Below are 23,490 nucleotides of genomic sequence, written 5' to 3'. Positions count from 1 at the left end.
AAGAATGATAAGCCTCTATTTTTGCCCTCAACTCAGACTGCAAACCAAAAGCAGTACCTCTGAATTCCTCACTAAATGAATGACATGCTGAAGCTGTAACAGTAGAATTTACAATATGTTAAAGATCTAATGACRAGAGCAAAGGATTCGCATACAGCTGCCATTCCACCCTGCTCTCTGTCTGCATAGCATCAACAGAGCACTATGCAAAATCAAGTGTCAACAATATGTTGACGACAGAGCTGTATGCACCCTCACTTGGATGAAAAGGGGCTGTCATCCAACTGCCTACATGTCTGGAAGGAATAAACAGTAGACGAAACAGTTGATTTAAAATTATTCAAAGAAGATGGCAGGACAAAGTACCTGAGAAAATCATGATGAAAATGCATGTGTCTTCTCGGCCCATAGGCAGATCGGAAAGTAATTCATTTGGACTCTCCTCCTCCAACCTGAATTTGGCAAGATGACTGTACCTAAATCATCTCAAACATAGAACTACCAGTGCAATAACTATTTCTATATAGTTAAAACAATGTTTCTATAGTATAGCAGCTACTATGGGGACATCCTCTGTTTATCCACGAAGATACAGCATGTGCAGAGAAGCCGCACCATCTCCATGCACGATTAATGTTACGATCCAGCCCATAAGTTCTCAAACACTGTAGAGCTGTCTTGAGTCCACAGTCAAACTAATCTAATACATGAGCAGATCATGTGCAGATCTATGCAAGCCTTAGTGGCATTTGCAGCAACGAATTGCATTTTTGGATGAGGTATCTTGGATGCTGCATACATCTCTTACACAGCAGCCTATACAAGCACTGGCTCCCAAAATGGGTTTTGGATGGTCTCTGCTTTTCTATGATTTCTAAATAGGCTGCAAAAGTGCGTGTTCTTTCTCCAAAATTACCATCTCTGAAACTCATCTGTTTCAACACAAGTCCCAGTGCAACTGCTACCTGTACCAAGCTAGAGACCAGCTAAAAGCAATTCCCTCACCACACTATTCAGCTACAGATAGATTTCAGAGATGTTATCTGTTTGCCAGAATAAAATCTGTCTCAGGCTTACACATGCCACACACTTGTTAAAAGTCAATACTACTAGCAGGCTTTTTAAGTCTCAGTTTGAAAAACAAATTTGTTCTTTGGCAAAGGCAGGTTTCTATCTCAAATGTTAGATCAATCAAATGTTAGGGGAAGGAACGGAAAGAGCCTGAACCTCTGTCTTATGACTCTACATACCCAATGACAATTCACTACTTTTATTCCATTTCTGAATGGAGTTTCATAACTGCCAAATCACAGTCTTGACCTGTAGAACTCTACCCAATGTCTCCAAAATACTAAAATCCTTTCCACTGTAGCAAGTTGTATAGATAGTGCACAGCTCTACAACCAAGATGTTCCTTAGCACAATTCAGAAGTGCTGTAGCCCTCAGAGAGGGCATTTCTCCCAYACTCTGAAAGTTACACCAGGTGTTAGCTGATTTATAGGTGCAATTAAATGAATTAGAGTTTCACGTAATAAAGCTAATTACATTGTATCTTCAAAACCTCACTTTCATCAGCAAGAGAGAGGAAACTTTCTGAGGAATAGGACCTTTCATTTCCCTGACTGCTAGTCAGGGATGGTGGAGGAATGGTCTTTGCATTTTAATTGGAAGCAGAAATAATCACTGCATTTCACCCCTCAGCAGGTTGCCAAGCCTTTGCAGTGACTCACTAGCCATTTTGTCAAGCCTTACTCTCCCAGTCCATCATCAATTGCAAATCAAAAGTTGTCTGAGGAGGAACAACCGACCATGGGACAGCTTTTAAGAATTTCCATGGATCTGATGTAGCACTTCTCTTCAATTTGTCTCTTGGAAGTTTTGAAGGTAACTTAAAATTAAAATATCCACAAGGCATTGGTTCAGAGCACGGCTATAACTTATTTTTAATTAAAAAGCTGAGCAACTATTGCTTTGTGTCACAAATTGTTTTGGCAGAGAGGCAGAGATGCTTCCTATTTCTCTCCAATGTATATTTTAAATTATAGATTGAAGAATTCAGCTCCAATAGTGCCTTCTTCCTAAACCTTTTTCTACCGCATGCTGGCCAAGCTGCAAATAAACTTTAACTCAGCTGAATATGATTACAGCAGCCACTGTCAAGATTAAGTGYGTTAGGAATATTACGAAGTCTCCTATTTTAAACTCTATTTATTTTACATGTCCTGAAAAGCATTACAAACTTCTGCCAAGTGTCTTATTGCAAAATTCAAGACAGAAGAAACAAAAGTTGATTTACTAATTCTTAGAACTAGATGAAGGGATAACATTTACAAAATTAACAGTTCTGTTTTCCAAGCCTGGTCCTACAGCAGCACAAAGATGACCAATAACATGCCAGAATGCTGAAACAATATTCAACATCATCSCAGAGGAAGGCTCTTTAACTAAATTAATTCAAATTAATCTAATTGTGACCCTGTCACATAGGCAGAAAACTGGAAGGTCAAAGCAGCCAGAAATTAGATGTATTTAACATCTTCAATCGTGATGTGGAAAAGGGGAAAAACAGCGTTAATTAGGAAATCCTGCTAGACTGGATAGATTTGAGAACATGAGGGAAAGGTTTTGGAGGCTAAAAATACATATGCACAGAAGATGAAAAAAGCAACCTTCAGAATACATTCAATCCATCTGGAGAAAAATCCAGAAGTACAACAGATGAGAAAGACAGGGGTGCAGTGATGTGAGCAAGTCTGAAAAGAAAGAGTGGGGAAAAATTCGTTAAGATTTTCAATGCACCACAATGGCAAAAACAGACGTCATTTCTTCACTGTACAAGAAAAGCCCTGTCATCCAAAAAAAGGCAAGAAAAACATCTTTTGTGGTATTCTAGTATATTCCATACATTTAAATGTATCCTAGAATGAGGTAAGAAAATGAATATTTTGGAGAGAATTCAGAAAAAGAAAACTAAAACCTGGAAGATTGAGTTACAAGAAAAAATTAAGAGAACATTGAGCATTATTTCAGTAATTGGTGACTAAGAGCAAGGGTACATGCATTTGAAGAGTATAAAACATCATGGCAAAAAAAATATATTTGAAACAGAGGTGAAGAAATATAGATKGAAGAAATTGGAATGGAAAACTTTGGCAGAAGCTTAGGGCTAGAAGCCTCAGCAACTGAGTTTAGAGCCAAACGTAAAGAATGGATGAGAGAAAAGAATCCTACCACAGCCCTTTACAGGAAGGGATACAACTTGGGAGAACAGAATTTTTCCATCTTCGCTTATTATGATGTGGTAAAAAGACTGTGGGAAGGGACTTTCCCATATCTGGCAGAGAAACCTACAAATTTCAGTGGGATCTTAAAATAAATGAAAAAAGAAGCAGTATCAGGGCAAACTAGACTATTAAAAGGATCTAACAGGATACCGAATCGATGTAACTAGTGATCTCTTCATACCTACACAGCTTTCAGCAACTGTTTCTAGTGACCAAGTAGTGCTGTTTTCATAAATCCTCTTTAATCTATCAGCCTCCTACCTTAAGAAACCCATGCCAGAACAATACCCCAGAACCAGGGCTCAAAAAGCGATGACTTGGTTTCCTAAAAAACATACTCATCATTGACAWTGTCTCAGTGTGGAGCAGATGATGGAAATCAGTTGGACATCAGTTGATAGAGCAGCCACATTCTGAAGCTCAATCAAGCAATTTGCCCCAGAGACAAGTCTCTTCCCAACATGAGGTCAACAGACAGATAGCTCAGAGCAAACTTTGCACACTGGAAAAGTTCCACTAGTTGCTGGGGACTTTTCTCCAGCAACTAACAACTAGGGCTAGAGCCTAGAACTAACGCACACATTAGAGCCAAAGCAAGACAAAAATCACTTGCAAAAACACACAGAAAGAAAATACACACACACTCACCCTCATAGAGGTTTCTCCACCATGGGGCTGTTGCAGCCTGAAGACTTGAGCGACCATGTGTTCTGTGGAGGGGTGCAACAGGATACGTCGGGAAGCCAGTCCCACCATTACATATCTGCCCATCGGAGACAGGCTCACAGAAATAGCATTAGGGCCTATAAACAGAATAGTGGTTATTTCTCTTGAAGACTGTTATCTCTCCCCACCCGTCCTCCTCACAGCTTCTTCCTTCTGTCCATTCCTGTAAGGAAGGACATACTAAATTCATTCTCATAGGGGACAGAAAGGAATAAGCAGACCTGCACAAGTATGGATTTTGCACCCATTTTCCCTGCAGTAAGTGGCCTYCCATAGAAACACTACCCTTATGAAGTCAAAGACTCTCCCCTAACAGGTTCCTCCCTACCAGATATACAATCCCTTACACGTCCAGATATCACAAGCCTCACTCTAGCAGTACTATACTTGTGGCTATTCGAAGGCAAATAAAATATCTCCTCTTACTACAGTAGACAGCCACTGATGTTCGGACTACTACATTTCTCATTGAAGGCTGAGCTTTGAGGTAACTTCTTGCACTCCCACCCACCCTGACTTCTGGCTGAAAGCTTACCAAATCGCTTTGTGTAAAGCATCTCGCCCAAGTTATGGGGTGCCAGAGAATACACAGCTAGTATTCCTTCATCAGGGAAGCCTCTCTGACTGCTGGGAATGAAAGCTGCCAGTAGCTGCCCATCTGCAGAGATATCGCAGCTAGCATCATTGTAAATCTTGCAGTTTTGAACAAGCACGTTGACAGAGGCTGCAAAAAAGGAAAGAACAGTGATTAAAGCCCTGAAGTTCAACCAAGAATAAAGCAAAAATAAAACGTAATGTTAGAAGAAAAACAGTCCATGCAAAAAGTGTTTGAGACATTTATCTTCCTCCAAAAGTTTATGAAATGTTAATACCCTGATAAATACAAAAGTTACTCCAAAATAGAGATAATACACTGCAATGAGCCTAGGGAACGAAATCTACTTACCTCCTGGAGCATTAATCAGACAAGAACTAGTGGTAGTTGCATTTTATCAAACCCCTCCTTTCTTTAGCACCATCCTTTGCAAAAGACAGCATAGTTTAAACAAGTCCCAAACCACGATTCTCTGATAAACTCCAGCAGTGGTATCATTAGAAACAGGACACCTTGGTTCATTTCCCCTTCTCATGTGGAGCCCACAGTTCTACCTTCCTTATCTCCAATAAACAGGAGGTAAGAGAAACTTTCCTCCCTGTAGATACAGACATTCACTTTTGACAGTTAGTTGATTTTTATACCAGCCTTGGACAAAGCTAGTGAGAAAGGGCAGATGTTTCTCTGGTCAGCTCACCGCTTAATTACTCCAGTATGAAAACAAAATGGGAGTGTATTTGACTCACTCATGCAACCAGTGAAGTAACTGTTTAGCAGAAAGTGCAGTGAGCACAATTCATAAGACATGAGTTCCATCTCTGCCTGCAAGCATCTGGGTGACCTCACACAAATCTCTTCCCCTCTGTGCCTTGTGTACTCAGCCTATATGCTCTTCGGGCTTCTGACTCTTACTATGCACCTGTGCCACTGTAGCATAATGAGGCTACAAGGCCTATTGGCAAACTTAATCATGAACAGTTCAAATGTGGTTGGATAAGACATGGATGGGGTTATGTTTGCTCCCTCAGCCTGACCTGAAGCACACCAATTTTTTTTTACTAACACCGTTGCAACTATTCAAGAAGGTCTGGAGCTGAAATTGCACAGATCATATTTGGGAGGCAGGGGGAACTTCACATTTTAGTATTTTCAAACTCAAGGGAATATAGTTAAAAAAAAAAGAAGAAGAAGAAGAAGAAGAAATAATAAAGCCCACATCTGCAATATGGCGACTTTGCATGCTGGAGGACTGTACACCCTGACCCTGACACTTGAAGCTACAGCATAATGCGGAGAACTATGTCAACGTCTCTTCTAAACCTTCATACCCTGCTGAGTATACAAGTGCTTTGATTTGTTCAGCTAAAATGGCACAAGTTTACAAAAGTACTTCTGAGCTATACCACTTATAATTTTAACAAAAGAGCCGTGCCAAGAAAGCTTTCGCACGTATTTTTGAAAGTCTGAACTTCCAAATCAAATCAAGGCTCTAACTCAATACTTTAACAAACTGGCACTGCTGCCAGAAGAAACAATTCTTGCCCTTTGTGCCTAATGCTTCTGTGAAAAGTTGCAACAGGTACAGCTGAAGGCTCAGCTGAAAGCTGCATCAGGTACATCAGATACAGCTGAAAAATCTCTAGGTCAATTTTTTCAGCCAGAACAGCTTCCTAACCTGGTATGCCACATGGCCACATAGACACTTGCAGCAGCAGAAAAAGTAGTCATGACAGGGAATCAAACAGGACTTCTTTTCCCAACATGGCTGATTCAAAGTACTCACTGAATGCCATCTTTATTTTTTTCTCAATGGCATTTTTCATGGGAATTGCTTTCCTATGTGGTTGAATAGGAACAATGAAGTTCAATTGTTTAAGAAATCCCAATAAAAGAAGCATTAAAAATGCAGTAATTACATCCTGTACCAAGCCACCTACACCTGTACTCTAAAATTATTCAGCCATTTTTTCAGTCTCAGAGCTGCCAAAAACAGTAATTTTCGGCCTAGTATAAACAAAACGATGTTCAACAGAGAAAGGTAAATAATGGTAGTCACTGCCAGTGCTATAATAACAAACCCCAAAATACACATAGTACTTCAAAGAACAGACGGTCTGAAAGATGACAAGATTCCTGAGTACTTAACCCAAAGCTGGATGAACAGAAAGACCACAAAACAAAGATTAGAGACCGTAACACATAAATTTTAAAAAGGAACAACTAAAATTTACCACTACTTTTTAACTAGGCTTTACAAAAGTACTAATTATTCCATTACAAGAGAAGATGGCCATTAACACAGGAATTGCAGTATAAGCAGGGAACTAAAGGATACACAGCAACAGGTTGCACAAAAATGGGAGGATTCCTGCAGAATTCTTCCACGACTCATTTCAAAACCAGTCCTATTTATTGTCTTTATCAATGGGCTAGGCACAAAGAGTGGAGCTGGCTGATGAATTCTGTTGGTAAAGTTGGGTGATTTTATTAACACAGCACGATCAGAACACAGATGGAGAATTGAACTGCATAAAAGCATAAAAAGCAAAGCAAAAAAAATCTAGTGTGTTAACATTTATATACTTCTGCTTTATCTAGGAGCTTGTCAGTTTGAAATAGAGTATCAACTTTGGTGATCATAGCAATGACTGAGCCACCCACATGGCATAGCAGTGAAAGAAATGGCAATCCTAAACTGCATAAGGCAGCATACTTCCCATAGAAATATCTGTGCAAATATAAAAGCTTGTGCTGAGACCACATGCAGAATACTGGGTATAGTTTTAGTCATTCACCTTCCAGAAAGGTTAAGCCTTGAAAGAGTAACAAGTCCATCAAAGAGCTCTGAAAATGACAGGGAAAACGTAAAACCTATTTTTGAGGGAATGAGAGTGTAGTTAAAGACAGGGAGGAAAGATGATTGTATTTACAAAAAGTATCAGAAATGTAAATGCCAAAGAATATCATCATACTTCTCTTAACAAATAATGTTGGCAGGTAAGTGAGTAAAAAAAAAAAATCCATAAAGCTTAGAAATTAGATGATTTATATCAGAAGAGTAAGATTCTAAAAGAGCCTTTCAACTAGTGTTTAAAGGCAAAGAATTTGACTAATTTTAAGATAGCACAAGAAGAATTACAGGATGTAGTTGCCTGAGACAGCAGGGAACTAAAGTTAGAGGTTCAGGGGTCTACTCCTTTGGAGCTATACTTTAATCTGCAGTGATCCATAAAACAGCACAAGAAAAGAAAGGGGAACTTTTCAGACAGCTGAATATTATGACCTTCCAAGTCAAACTCGTGTTAACTGCTTAGAGGACAGCCAAGCAAGAAGGCACAAGCAAAGCAAAACTACACATTATATAGGGAGAGCATTTGCTAGAGGTATTGCTAGGAAGGACAAAACTCCACACTCCAAAAACTTTCAGTTATTTGAAGACATATTATAGCCCAGTCACTTTCTTTGAGGTCTAAGAATTATTCCCTTCTATCCTGCAAAACAGTTCACAATGTTAAAACTACGGTCATTTTGCACTCAGTAGYGAAAGCACAAAATTTGCTCTTGCTCTGCCAGGCCAAAGGCATGGGTTTCATCTAGCCCAGGAAGCCTTCTGCACTGAGCAACTCCTGATGCTTTACAAGGAGGTGCAAGAAACTTCAGAGGGGCAGACAATGATTTTCCCAAGGCACAAGGTATGTTTCCTCCTTGTTTCTATTGAAAAACAGTCTAGTCTAGAGAGTTTGTGTCTCTCCCCCCCACCCCTTTTTTTTTTTTTTTTAATCTAAGGCAACTTTGGACATTCATGAGTTTAAAAAATATTTATGTATTTTCTTATTCCTGTACAGTAAAAAAACTTGTATTTCTTCTATGTCAATTACAGATTCAGGCACCTTGTACATACCTTCTTTCTAAATGAAGCAGTTTCTCTGTTAATTTTTCTCCTTCCCAAGTCTGTAAGCCTCTCCCCTCATCTAGCTTTTATTATATGCCTTTTAAAAGAAATGTTTATTTGGGATCACCATTCACCAAAAGTCTATTTAGCCTATAGAGCACATGCTTATTTGTTTTCTATCTACGAGTTTTTTTCCTATTTTTTTCCCCTCCTTCAGCACACCACATAGAACAGAGTTTTTTTGTGAGCTGTCTGCAATGATGTACAACAAGACTATGTGTCTTACTCCTTTTAAAGTTTGCTGCATGTGGTAAATGCCCCTTAGTAAGAGGCACTGAGAGCTCCCCTGCCAGGAGTGAGTTATCTTTCCCCCTTGACGTGTGCCTGGAACATAAAACATCACAGATGCAAATTGCACTGAACAAGAAGAATATCCTTTATTTCAGTCTTTCAAGATCCATTTCGCACTGACTTTGTTAAGGTCCTTCACTCTTTCCTCATTTACAAAATATGAGGGGCACAGGTAGGACTGACACCTAGAGCCAAGAGAGACGAGTGTGCCAGGAAAAAACGTCCAAACTCTAGAGGTGGAGATCTCAGCAAGGTTTCATTTTAAGGAACGGCACCTAAGAGATTCCCAGGTCATGGGGAGGATGAAGATCTTCATACATTTGACAAAGCCACAGGCTATTTGATTTCTTTGAGTTTGAGGTCAGTTCTATGAAAATGAGGCCAATACAGAAGATTTTAGGGTGAAAATTACTATCTTTGGAAAGCCATTTGCAATAAGGYTACCCTTTCATCTTGTTTTCTTTTGTGTTGTTAATGCAGACATCGAGCCGACAGAACAGATCAAAAGAAACATAAGAGAACAAATTAAAGTGTTGTGCCAACTTGGTGTGCTTATAGCTACAGCATAATTATGCTTGAAGATGGAAAAGGTCTGGAACACCAGCAGAAACAGCAGTCTATTTGCCAAAGGTAACCCAGGAAAGAATGATGGGTTCAGGGGTCCAGTCATTCCTAGTCACCCTTAAGGATGCATTTTCTTAGCAGCTGTTCCTATTTATACATTGTTTATATGGATTTTTTTCCTTCTTTTAAGTTCTGCATCGTACTGTGGATCAGTGAGTACCAATCATATCTCCTTCCTTAAGTCCCATTGTAACACTGGCTGGAAGACAAATACTGACTCGTGACTAAATGTGGAAGAACAGGGCTAGATTTACCCACAGCAGTTAGAAAATGAAATAAGGAGCAGTGCACAGCATGAGAGTAACTATATTCAAGAGGTACAAACAAGAGAAAACCTTCAAATATTTGTGTTTATACTGTGCTCATGGATTGAATTTCCACCTGTTACCTSCTGGATATCACTACCTCAGATCCTTAAAATATCAGCAACACCTACTAGAAAATAAAATAAATGGCAAGAGATAGCTTTGCCTCTGCTGCCAAATAAACTCCCTAGCCCAGTGCAACTGGCAGTTCCAGTCTAAGCCTCGGTCACGTTCCTCTCAGAGTTACTACAAGCAAAACTGGAAAAGGAGAGAAGAAATCCATTCATTTTGTAACTAACAGAGAAAGATAGAGACAGGTCGAGACTAAAAATCCCACATGGCCCCTGCAAAGCCACCAGGAGCCACCTCAAGACCATCAGGGTCCTCCTTCGCGCACACGCTGCCTTCAGCGTCAGCGAGGTCCCGCCGCCCGCCGAGCCCTGCCAAGCGGCCAGCGCTCGGCTCGCGCCCCGGGGCCGAGGTCACACGGAGAGCGCTAATCGCGCTGCTGCCTCTCGCTCAGACGCGTCCGCTTCAGTGAGAAACATCCGACTTCCAAACGAGCTCTTCTTTGTTTAACTGAAACAGGAAGAAGAGCCCTTCTGAGGTGCAAGCTGGCCCCAGAGCCTTTTCTCTGATGGAAAGTAGAACTGGCAGGCAATCGCAGATTTCAGCTGCATCATTTCATTTGCCTGAACTCCCAAACCACTAGTGGCTCGAGTCAGTCCTAGGAAGCGCAGCAGCACTCTCTTTGGAAGCAGACTCTCTCATATGACCATCTCTAGTTTACAGATCGGAAATGATGGGGGGGGGGAGGGAAGGGAGGAGGGAAGAACCAGCAAGGCCACATGCTTTTCTGGGAAAACATTTTATTTTTAAGATCAAGGACAAAAATAAAACCCTCCCATCCGCCTTCCCACCATCATATATTTAGTTTCATAATATCTCCCTACAGATTTGTGCATCTATACCAATACTTTAGTAAGTGCTACAAAAGGCATTTTGATAAGGTCCTATGAAGAAAGAAAACGATTTTGCAAAAGGATACCTATTACATAAAACTGGGCCTGGGGTTTAAAAATTAAAAAAATAATAATAATTAGCCACAGCACTATCAAGCATCAGGCTAGGAAGAGGAATACCAGTAACCCCAGTCAACATTTCCTCCRATTTGGCAAATTTGCTGCTTGCCTTTCTTCTGTGCCTATACAAGCTTGGCAAATGCCCGCTTTAGAACGAGCCCAGCTGCTCCATTCTTATACATCCCTACTAGGCCCTGGTAGAGGGGGATATGGCTAGCAATCCAGAAATGTCAGATTTGAACTCAGCAATTGGAAAGGAAAAAGGAGAATAAAAACAAACCTTTTCAAGTGATAACAGGACAAGATGAACAAGTCAARTACTAGGCAGCACAAAGCAGGGAGTCAGAAAGGCCGGGGATGGGCTTGCAGCACWAACCCTGCCTGCAAGAAAGGCACAATGACAACAGAAGCCTCAGGAATATCCAAGTCCAATTCTCAGCTAATTTGAAGTTCTCAGAACGGAAGTGTCCCAATAGGGAAGAAGGAAAAGATTGAGATATCGATGTCTTGAGGAACAGATGGTTCTTACTTTCTGTGGGATTCCRTAAATTACAAACAAACATCTTGTAGAAAAAAATTTTAATCAGCAGCCTACTGCTCAGCCACCAGATGAGGCCAGAAAAAGCTATTAGCAGCTGTAGCACTCTTCAAATGCTTTACAAACCTGCAGAGAARCTCCAAAGAATTTAAACCAGCAAGACACTTCCTGCTCTACCCTCATCCTTACTCTGTTATGGAGTCTGGCTGGACCATAAAAAGTATTCCTGCCACACAGCAGAAAGCTCACCTTGTGTGCAGCTCTGATCCTCAGCCTACAATCTTATACTGGAACTATAGAGTTTGGCACTTAACAAGATGTGTCAAAGCACTAGCACATTGCAGTCAAACACAATATTCTGCTTTCAGGATGATACTGCATGCTCCTTCCCCAAGGGACAAAATGGTTCTCAAAGACAAAATACAAAGCATCTTTCTCCTGTACAACACTGAGAGTTAACTTCTAGAAACAGAGCTTTTATTTCCCACCAGACTATAAACATCACACCACAATATTCTGGACGATGCAAGGGAAAAAAGATGAGACAAACACCAGATCCTTTATCTGCAGGAATGACACAATAAGAAACAGCTTTTTGTACTTTCTGTAATGYAACTGATTATTGCCAGGTTTCTCCCAGCTACTCTGGCTTCCTGAGTACTGGGAGGTACAACGGCTCCTCCCTGACCAGGTTCAATTCCCAACATCTCTGCCACTATAATGTCAATATACATACTCTTTTGGTAGGTTCTTTAAGCAACAGGATAGAACATCATATAGGTGAGTTGTTGGATAAGAAATTTTTGATGCTATGGAACAGACAGTGCTGGTATTAGAAGAAACTTTTCACTTAATTCACTTCAATGTCTATCTGTGAAAGCAGAAGACTTCCTGAAAACAGAATCCTTGTCCCCCTAAAAGCAGTCCCTGAAAGCAGCACTCAGCCTGATTTTTGCTGTGCGATCAAGCAGTATGTTTCACATATGCATGAAGATGGCCTAAGCTAAAACCACACTTAAAATAGTCCTAGCACCTCCTATCTTCACCTAAGATTGCCACAAACATTTCTGCAGCTGTGCAGCAAGCTGTATCAGGAAATCATTCTGTATAAAAAATAGCCTTTCTAGTCAAGTTAGTTTTACCCCCAAAATCATTTGTTGGGCAGCTCTGACCACAAGCTTCACAAATTCTTGTGCCAGCATAAGTAAGCCTCTTCCAGTATGAGAGCTAGCCTTATTGCCAACAAAGAGAAAGAAAATTCCAGCAATATTGCTCACATTCTTAACCTGCAAGCAGTTTCCACCTCAGATCTGTGACAACCACTGTTTCTGCAAACGGCAAAAGCCACATCTACCCTCAGCTTTACAACAGAACAGGGCCCAGACCCCCAAAAAGTATTTCAGTGCTATAACCCACATCAATATTAGCAACTTAAAGAATCCAGACTCAAGCTACCAGCAGCTTCTAATACAAAGGGATAGAGCCAATATGTCACTCGGTCAGTCCTCCAGAAACATGCTGATAAAAGAATGAGGAGATTTGGCATAGGATGTTTCTAAGAGGACTGTATATTGTCACGAGAATGCTCACTGAAATAATGGAAGAGCCTCATTTATGCATGAATTTGCTGATATTAAGAACACACAAGCTAAACAGAATAACAACAGCTCTGCATGTATTTAGTCAGTTTTCCCAAAAGGCTACACATTTTATGGTTCCCAATGCAACACAACAATGAAGTAACCCAGGGGTTGCAACATCTAGCCATAAACCTTTGGAAGAACCTAGGACTTACGGTAACTCTGGCTAGTAGAGACTTAAAAGAAAGTGCTAGCGTCCTTTCCAACCTACCGTTGCTGATTTCAGGCAGATCAAATTTAGTGAAGTCCCACCACTGGAGCCGGTAGGTTGTGTTGGCGATGTTGCTGGCCACTGCTGACTGTCCATCCCCAATCACAGCCCCTACAGAAAAGGGGGAAATAATTAGCAACTTAAACCCCAAAAGATTGTCCAGAAAATAGTTCAGGAGACAAAAACCTCATAGAATACTCTTCAAAATCCTACACACAGAACTTTCTGCATTCTTAAAGAAATCTTATTTATAGAAGTGGCAACACCTCCTAAATAAACCTCAAAGCACAGGAAATTAATAGGAAAGCACATCCCAGCAACATGTTTCTGAAAGAAAAGAAAATTGATAAAAGAAAATATTTGACCAGACACAGGCAGAAATCCCAATCAGATTCATTCAGCCCAAGCACATCCTGTTCTATTGGCACTGGTGATATTACATTTCACAGACCTCAAATTTTCCACTACAGCTATGAAGGCAAACCAGAGTATACAGTAAGCAACAGTGTTGCCCTGTCAAATCAAACACATTTGTGGACATATTCTCTACTTCTGCTGTAAACTCCACTCTTAGAGGGTGCAGGTTGCCTACAACATTTGCCACACAGTGAAGACGATAACAAAATATTAACAACTAATTATCTGAAATGAAGGAGAAATTAGAACCCACTGTTAAGCCCTTGACATAGGTAGTACTTTTTGGACTCGCTGAAATAACAGGAGGGTATCACTCCAGGCAAGTGACAGCATTCCTGCTAACATCCCTACGATTTGGGCAACAGCCCAAAGTACAAGGCTAAGCAGAATACTTCAGAAATTTATGCAAAGAACATCATCTTCCAGTCAGAAAGGATCTGCCACTGGTAACTCAAGTTGGCATACGTGTGGAAAAGCTCACAGGTGTTAAATGCAATCCCCATGAAGAAAAGTGGAGGAAAAAAAAAAAAGTCCTCCACAAGCAGTACTAGAGTCAAAAAAAAAAAAGGGGGGGGGGGAGGAAAAAAAAAACTCTTACTATTCCTAGTTGCTCAGGCATCAAGCTTCATATGCAAATAGTCCTTGTACTATAGTCACACACTGATACCCAGAGAGACTCAAAACAAGAGAATTTGATAAAGGAGAGCAAAACAAGCTCATACTCAAGCACAAACGAGGAGAAATGCAGCCTCTAGACTCTAAGCAGTCTGAATTTAGACACCTCAACGCTGTCACTGATGGGAAGCACAGAGAAAAGTCAGCAGCATCACTCTCCCAGAAGGGCTGGCCCAGGACTCTGCTGCCACAGTAACAGTCGCGGAAGAGACGGTATCTCTTGGACAATTCTGTTTCCGATAAAGGGCAAGCCAGCTGCCCTCGCAGACAGCTAAAAAGCTTGCTAATTGCGGGCAAATGAAAGCGGTATGGAGGAAGATGAGTAGATTAAGGCTGGATTCTTTTACTTTCCTTATCGAATCCAAGCAGAACACTCAGGGCTGTAAAATAAAGATCGCCTGAAAACAAGCACATGCACACACATACACAGAGTTTGTTTTCTCTGCAAAGTAAAGAGCAAGGAGAGGGGAGGAGGGCACAGTAGAGCAGGCAAAGCAAATTCTAGACCAAACAAAGAGAAAGACACCAAGAGGGCTGCTTGCTGTTAGTCCCATTTTCACAGATAAGCTTTCTGGGGTCCTGGTTTTTGGTTCTGGAGAAAGCTCAAGAAAATATGCCAAGAGCAAGATTTCTAAGCAGTCAGCTTTACACCGTGTATTCAGCTGCGCCAGGCCTGCAGCAATCAACAGACCTCCATTGTGCTTCAGCTCAGTCTCTCTATCTGCCTCTGTCAGATGCTCACACATCACTTGGAGAGCAGAATTAAGAATATTTCCATTGCTCTTGCATATGCCTACGGCCTTGTTCTCTGTMTCCCCCAAGACAAAAGGTCTCCTCTGAACAAAAAGATATGCACTTGAGAAAGCAGATTCAATACATTAATGAAATTACATTTTGCAACCAGAAGTGAAGGAAGAACAATCAAATTTCCTGTTGCTTCAYGTTTAAAAGTCTCTCCCTTGAAAGTCAGTTTTTGGTACAGAATGGCAGTCCTTTTGCTGCGCTGCCTCCAACCACCAGAAGGAGAACAAAAAATAAAGTTTCTATATAGATTTCAAGCACTGGGACTGGCTGCACAGAAACACTAACTACCACCACTAACTAGGTAGCAACTGCCTTATTTGATTGAGAGAGACAAGGATAGAAATACTCTGCAAAGACAGGCAAAGGAAGTACCACTCAAGGCACATAATTCCARAATATCTGTCTTATGACAGATGAGCATTACAAGGTCTTCTCATGTTTTGCAATGAGCACAAACTTAGTGGGCATAACAAGTAATACATGAACTGGAGAATAATCTGTCCTAGGAGACTAATCTTGCACTCCCTTCACCTAAGAGTAAAACCCTAGCAACATCACTAACTACTGCACAAACAGCAAACGTGTCTGGCTCTTAGCAATAGGTGCACCTATTGCTAAAAGTACCATCAAAAAGGTGTTAGCAAGTGTTTCTGACATTTTTCCATAGAGATTCTGGTCCTCTCATCCCTTTCCCTAGAACCTTGAGATTCATGTTCATATGATGTTCATTTAAACTTCTTGTCYCCTCTGCTGTGAAAGGTGGTCACATGTTACACAGGAAAAGCCAACAAAGAAAGGAAGCAGTTCTCCCTCAACTGCTGGAYAGCCCTGTGCAATATTCAGAGCCAGCAAAAGCTGTCAGTTAATGTTAGTGCTTCAGGTAACTTAAATACTGTTATCAAAAAGATTAGGACACAGGGAACAAAGTTCACAGCTGAGTGAAAGTGCATGTTCAGAAGGATTTGTTCCAGTTCTCAAAGGATCTAAACCCATATCCCAGCACTAATGCCAATTCTGTAATCTACATATCTTTATTAAATGATTACCTCTACTTACACTAATTATGTAATTGAGAACTATAATTTTTAAATTAGATCTAGTTACATATAACAAAAAGGAATAACTTTTGTATCACAAATCCTGCCACAAGCCTCCCACCTGCACTGTCCTACAGTAAAGACAATTAAAAGTGAACAACATTTCAGACATAGAATTTAGGCAGGAAAGTAAGCCTCAGCACACAACTCTGCTTCCTAACCCTTTTTGTTCTCTTTTTGCAGTGGTTAATAAGGAAGATTTGAAATTATGTCCAAAAAACTTAACAAGAATGTTAAAATCCTCATTACCAAGCTTTCATTCACTGTACACCTTGAGAACTCATTCTCAGAGCTGGCTTTGTCTAGACAGGCTTTCAGCCTGAGTAAGAGCATGAAAAGGTGCTGCTGCCTCTTAAGTTCTAGTGTAACCTGCAGGCAAAACAAAAACCCCCCAAAATCCCCAAACAACCAAAAAACCCACGTACACCACTTCAGCTTCTTAAATCTGGGCAGCATATCAGCTCTTACAAGGAACAGTTCTCCAACACTTGACAGTCTGTCCAGATTCCTGGATCTTCCATTGTTTGATGGAATCACAAGTGACTGCAGTAGGTACCYGAGGGTCTCGGGCTTGTCATCACCATGAACAAAACGACCTTTTTCTGCAGAGAAGATGTAGATTTCAGAATGCTGAAATCCGAAGTGAAGGCCAATTGAAATGCAGTGAATGTAGGTTTGATTGGCAGCTTTCCTGCGTCTGTCTATCACTGGGTAATAAACACTAGGTGACGGCAGAAATGAAGATAAATGCTTTCAGCAGCACCCGTTTCCTCCCTCCACCACTCCAATCTCCATCCGCCCCCACTCAGCACATGACAAGAGAATTTAAAGAGTGGTGGGGGGGAAGTCTTAACAAAGACTTAAAAATCCCAAAAGACTCTTCTTATAGGCCACCTACACGTGACAATTATTTAACCATCAGTCTCAATCCCATCAGAGGGTCCAACTCATCTTGGCATGTGGAGAAATCAACCTTTGYCAGTCAGTTATTGCTCATTTACAAGCCCAGTCATGCAAACCAATGTTTGAGTTTAGACTGAAAAGAAAAAAAAAGCAGTGCAAAACCACTCTCCATGGCACTCCTGCACTCCTTCAGCAAAGAGGAGAATACTTCCAGACTACTACTATCAGAGCTCTCAGAGGAGGGGCTAACTCTCTACAGCAATGCTGGCCTTGGGGTACAAGTTTCAAGGATGCAGAACACCTCCATACTACAGGAATTTCTTTGCCGAATACTCAACAGAAAGAAGRGTTTTGTTTGTTTGTTTGTTTTAAGATCAGATCCTTTATTCTTAAGTTCTTAGTGTCTGGCAGATCCCCTAATATTTGGAGAAAAATTCATTAAGATATTTAAAGATAAGGTAGATAAGTTGGAGAAATCTCTGAGCTAATTAATTTGTGACTCAAATTGAGACAGTGATTAGGCCCTGCTATAAAATTCCCTCTGGACTGATACCTGTATCTTTAAGCAAGAATACTTCTGAACAGTAATTACCTCTTTAGGAGCCTGTTTGTAACTTTGGCAAATGATACTGAGGTTATCCAATATTTGCAGAGCAATCTATCACAGCTGGGGAGCTCCACATTTTATAGAACAAGATTTACTCTAATCTCCAGGAAGCTCGAAATACAGGACAAATCTATTTAACAAACCAAGAAGAAAGCTCTTTACTGCAAGAATATATCAGATTCTCTCGGCCAATCCTGAAGCAATTTAAATTCAGTCAAAATGTGACTACTGGTCATTGAATCCTAATGAATTGGTTGGAGTTGTAGCAGATTTTTGTACATATCTGACCCTGAAATATTCCATGGGGCAGTCTKGTTTTGGGGACTACATTTGATCATAGCAAATTTTGCCAAGTTCCAGCAAATTTCTGTTCCAGGCTACTGCAAAGACACTGCCTTTGAAGGTGCAAAGCTAATCATCTAAAACAGAACYAATGCTGTAGAAACAATATTCATAGCAACCTGGTATTTTTAAGGATTCACTTTGATAAGTAGTCATTTCAAGACACTGTTTTATCAGCAAGTTTTAAATAGGAAATGGGCAAAATTCTTATTATTATTATTTAATGAACAAACGCAATTTTACATAGTTCAGCACATGCTAAGCAATGAAGGAATCTTAGATTCTGTGATGTTAAATGAGAAAGCCCTAAAGAGATCTACATTTTCCAAAAATTAAATCCTTCAAAAAGGCCATTATTTTTCCTTTAGCCCAACTGTACAACAATAAGAAGAAATTCAATTCACCGTTCATGCTCAATCTTATTACAAAATTTCCTTTCAGCAGGGTGAAAGCTTAGTATTCCCAGTTCCACAGCCCTACACTCAATGGGAACTCAAGCAAGCCCCAGCTGCAGGTAATGAAGATGACTGTCTTAATAGGAACTTAGTCAAGTGCCCAAGGGCTTCACTCCCATTGTGAATAATGCAAGCATCACATAGAAAAGGAAATTTCACTGCCACAAGCTCCAGACTTCAAAAGAAAAATCAGTTGATTTGCAAGACAGACAACAAACAGATGCCTGCCCAAAGCCTCCATCCAAATACAATCATGATAGTTCTTGACATCTTATCTTCCTGACATTAGAGACCTTCCTTTGTCTGAGCAGATAACATTTAATAAAGAAATGCTTACAGAAAGGCTCTATCTTTGATGGGAAGGCCTAGTTTCCCTGAATGGAAACTGGAACATGTTAAGATCTTTTTCAAATGCATTCCCTTCATTAGAATTGTTTGCACRTCACTAATCAAGTCAATAATTTTTCTCCCTAAGAGAGAGAGAATCCCTGCCTCCCCGCTGTTCTTCACCCATACAGATGTCACTGTTCATGCCACCCTGCTACATCAGAAAGTAGGAAAATCAACTGTGAAAGAGCACTGTSACTTTCCAAAACTAACAACAGTCCAGACAAAAGCATTTTGTGCAGAACCTCTCAGACTAGAAAAGACATTGTATTCTCCTGGGTGACGAAGTATCTTAACATAGGCTTTGTACAATACACACACACAGGAATTAATCAAACTTTTCAGAAAGCACTTTCATCCTTCTAAGCATGACCAGTAAGGAACAAGCAGTTTCACTTCCTTCCTTAAGCTACCTCAAAGCCTCTTGGCCATTGTTAGTGATAGACCATGGTCYCAATCTCCAACTTGCCAAGAACTTCTGCAACCATCCACATCAGAYACTCATTGCTGAGTAAGAAACTAATAAAGGAATTTCTTCTTATTGCCTCCTAAATCTCTACCAATTATCAACTCTAACAGCCTCACCACAATAAAAGTCTGACAGGATTTAAAACAAAGACTTTGCACACCACTTTAARATTGGTAATCTCTCATGCTGTCAAGAAAAATCTAGGTGATAAGCAATCCTATCTGAACTGTGAGAACAGAGTGTCTTACTGAAGCCTCACCTTAGTGATAAACGGAGAGCAAAATGACTGCTTAGCAGCTGCTGGAAAGGAGAAGAGTGGAATGAGACAAGTGAGAGTCTGACTTTGAAAAAAAMCAAGCACATAGGAGCAATTGTATCTTGATACTGATACGCAATCATTCGGCTTGTGCARATTCACTACCTCAGAATACTTCGTCTGCATAGCTTAGACACTGCTTCTTGCAGGGTACCAGGTACCATCCGGCCATAGAGGTTTCATTACACTATGTAACAGCACACATACCCACACATGGATTTAAATAACAAAACGGAATTGGTTTAGGGAGTGCTGTAAGGCTCCTGCAATTCTAATACTACACATCATTCCAGTACTATACCTAAGGAGATGAAGTTGCTCCATGAAGTACACAGGTGAAAATAAATGTTATTGGGCTAGAGAATCAACTGAAATCTGTCTGCAGATATAAATATTATATTATCGAGAAAACTTGACAGAAAAAGGTTGTGGAAACTGAAGAAAATAYCTGTTACCATTGGCTGAAACAACTCACAAGTTGCTTGAGAAGTTGGTGGGCAAATTTCTCTTTTTAGATTTGGGACCCTTGCTAGGAAACATGAATCAAGGCCTGAGTCTTCCCAGAGCTGCCACTGGAGACTTTAAAATAAGTTTCTATAGACATTGTTCCTTGTTTTGAGAACATTTCTTTATTTCCATGTGACCACAGCGTGACAAAAGCATGCCTCATACTACCATATGATTCACGCAGTAAAACAAGTTTCCTACAGTATAGGCTTTTAGGGAAAATAACTCAAGCACTAAAAATATATTCCRATTTGCATTTTATTTCATCTAATATTTTGTTTCAGTCTTTTCTGCAGATTCTCAGCCTTTTAGATGATTTTGTCATCTGTATACTCAAAGAAACCCTAACAAAAAAAAACAATGAGTAAAGAGATGGGGGAAGGGATTGACACTTTCCTCCCCAATTTCTGTTATTCTACACACCATAAAATCCTCTGGTACTCAGCGATTCACAGTTATGATAGCTATCAGCTACTGCCTTTTCATGGGAGTCATAAAACTATCAGCCAAATACTGGGGAGATAAAGACAATTTTATTTTGTCAATGTGAGAAAAAGCAAAGATTTGGGTTACAGTCTTTTCTCCATTTGGAGGTATGCATCAATCTATTAAAAAAAAATCAGCAAGATACTACATTTACAGTCCTTCCAAGCAACTAACATTGCAAGAGAAGCGTGTTTTTCAGACTGAAACTGGCAGGGGCTGAGAGGGCACATGGAAAAAACGAGACACACTGCTGCACGAAAAAGCAGAGGAGAGCTGAACTTCGCAATCACAAAAAAAAAAAAAAAAAAAAAAAAAAAAAAAAAAAAAAAAAAATTTTTTTTAAAAATTCCTCCTTCACCCCTGTTTGAACTCACACATAAGGGCATGTTCACAGCCTTCTTCCTTTCTAAATTTTCCAGAAACAGTGACTCTTGAAATCAAAATGCCAAATCTCCCCTGCCAGAGCTCAAGTTTCACAAAATCCCTGTGAAGGTGAACTAGCAAGGTCTCAACAGCTAATCTGTGCTGTGTGTCACTTGGGCTTCTCCCTCTGCCAGCTCTGTCCCTTGCAATGCTTCCACTTTCTTGTACTATTAAATCCCTTGCATCATTTCCAAGTCCATCATTAAATGCTGTTGGAAGTCTGTTTTTTAACCTTCACATCTGTGTTTATCCTCTGCACAAAAACAGAGCGAAATCTGTGCCTGGCAGGCATTTCCTTTTGTAAAACTCCCTTTTCTTTCCCTTTCTGACTTTTCAGAGCATGAAATGTGCCTGCTAATCCTAATTGCCTCAGATGGTGAGTCTTGCGGAGACTCCACAAAGGGGGAAGCCTTCCGCCACYGAGCACAACTCTGCACAGGCCGCGAGCGGCCACCGGACTTAAGCCCTCAAGTCTCCAGAGCTCCTATCTTGCTTTGCTACATTTCTGAAGTACGCAAGGACAAACTTCTCTGTGCAACTGTACCAGGAAGGGGGTCTTGCTCTCCCCRATTTCCCCTCCTCTGCTTAAATAGCCTTCTGAGCACAAGAGCTGATCTGACCTAATTGTACCACACAACTCGGGTACTGGTTGGGCTGAGTCCTCAAACACTGCAACTACATACCAAAGCAAAGCAGCTATCAGATTAAGAATCATTTGCTTGTCTGGATCCATGACCCAATTCTCTCACCTGAGTAAGAAGTTAGCAAAGTCCAACTCACATGCCTACTGCCAGCCTTTCCACTAATAATAYCTGGCCAGGAACACAGGCCAAGAAATGGAACCATTACAGTATTAATACCCTTTTGCCTCCAGCAATTTAACTGTCTGGTCTAGCAGAAGTTGCCTGGATTCAGAGGAAAATTTCAATTGCAACAGTACAAAGCTCCTTCACAAGGCTGTTCTCTTTCCCTAACCAGAAGGTCATTACCACCTACGGCTGAGGTTAACATGTATTCACCAGAGTTGTTACACCACCTACGCTATTAGCTCTACTAAAGTTCACTCAGCTAAGATAGAGGCTACTGTAGTATCAGACTCTAATCCAGTCTTGCCGAAAAGACTGTATGTAATTCTAGATAATTTGGAGCTCCTGCAATTTCCTATGAGATTTTCTTTTACAGACTGACACACTTACCAACCTGATTCCATATTCCGTGTAGGTTTTACTTTATCATGAATTCCATATGTTATAGATTGGTGCGGCCATAATTTTAGTTTGCTCAGAATTCCTTTCCTGAGCAGACACTCAAAAGTGTCAGAGGCACTCCCAAGTAATCAACATAACTGCACCAGCATGCAGACGCAGAATAAATGCAAAAATAACTAGTGAAACTGCTTTTACACAGAACAGCCTCTTTCACTGTGAGTATGCATTTTAATTATACTAAATCCAGTTTATCCAAATTAGCAAGCCAAATGCCTGCTACTGCCTCTGCAGCTCTTACTGCAAGAATGTGTGCTTAGCACAACTTCAAATGTAAAACACTAATTTTCAGTGGTAAAAACTCAACAGCATATTTATAGAACACAAACATCTTATCAACCTTGTAACACAAACTTTCAGTAATCCAAAAAAGCAATACATTCCCTGGAAGCATTTGAATTACTGTATTTTCACTGTATATCAGTATAACACAAAGCTACCACACTGGAGCTACTTTTCATTGTAGAAATAGCAGCATGCAATATCAACAAAAGCTGCAAGCACAGAAACACATTCAAAGATTTCTACTTGCCAGTGAATGGAAGACTTAGACAAATTCTTTTTATCCCTAAACAAATTTCAGGACTAGTCATATTACAGCATAAGTCCTAAGCATCAAAAACTACAAGGAAAATGCTGTGTCAGCTTAGTAACACGGACCAACCTGCCACCACAATACAGTGCACTAAGCTAAACATGTTCAGTGGTTGATTACATTTCACAGTCATAATATCCTGTGAACAGGATACCTCTGCTGAGGAAATACTTGCCTGCTCTGAAACTCTATTCATGTAGGGAAGGTTAAGATGAAGTCATGTGTCCTTGGAGGAAATGAATTCCATTAATAAGAATGCAAGTCCTGACAACTTAAATAAACAAACTCCATACAATAAAACTAACAAAGTGTCTTAGGGGAAATGAATAGCTGACAGGTGGCATTTATGAAATGTATTTTAAGTGTGCACCATGCTCATTAAGGGTGACTACCCAGTCCAATGGCTCCTGCACAGTCACCGTGCCTGTGAAGTCAACAGGCACTAACCTTGCCTAGGGAATAAAAAGCTGGAAGGACATGATCGAGGGAGCAA

General features: G+C 40.4%; 1 protein-coding gene across 4 annotated transcripts in view; it reads right to left on the bottom strand.

Annotated features, from left to right (window-relative positions):
- AMBRA1 (autophagy and beclin 1 regulator 1) overlaps positions 1-23,490 on the bottom strand; it is a 132,949-nt gene that overhangs the window by 35,826 nt on the left and 73,633 nt on the right. For all 4 annotated transcript variants that reach the window (XM_085306264.1, XM_085306247.1, XM_085306254.1 and 1 more), the window contains 3 exons: positions 13,250-13,360; positions 4,547-4,735; positions 3,934-4,088 (listed from right to left, as the gene is read on the bottom strand). In XM_085306264.1, the coding sequence (XP_085162390.1) occupies positions 3,934-4,088; positions 4,547-4,735; positions 13,250-13,360 (455 nt within the window). The remainder of the gene's footprint in view (positions 1-3,933; positions 4,089-4,546; positions 4,736-13,249; positions 13,361-23,490) is intronic.

This window comes from Rhea americana, unplaced genomic scaffold (genome assembly GCF_003343005.1).
Source record: "Rhea americana isolate MKP2758 unplaced genomic scaffold, rheAme1 scaffold_102, whole genome shotgun sequence".
NCBI classification, from domain to species: domain Eukaryota; kingdom Metazoa; phylum Chordata; class Aves; order Rheiformes; family Rheidae; genus Rhea; species Rhea americana.
This window is presented reverse-complemented; position numbering and strand designations above follow the sequence as displayed.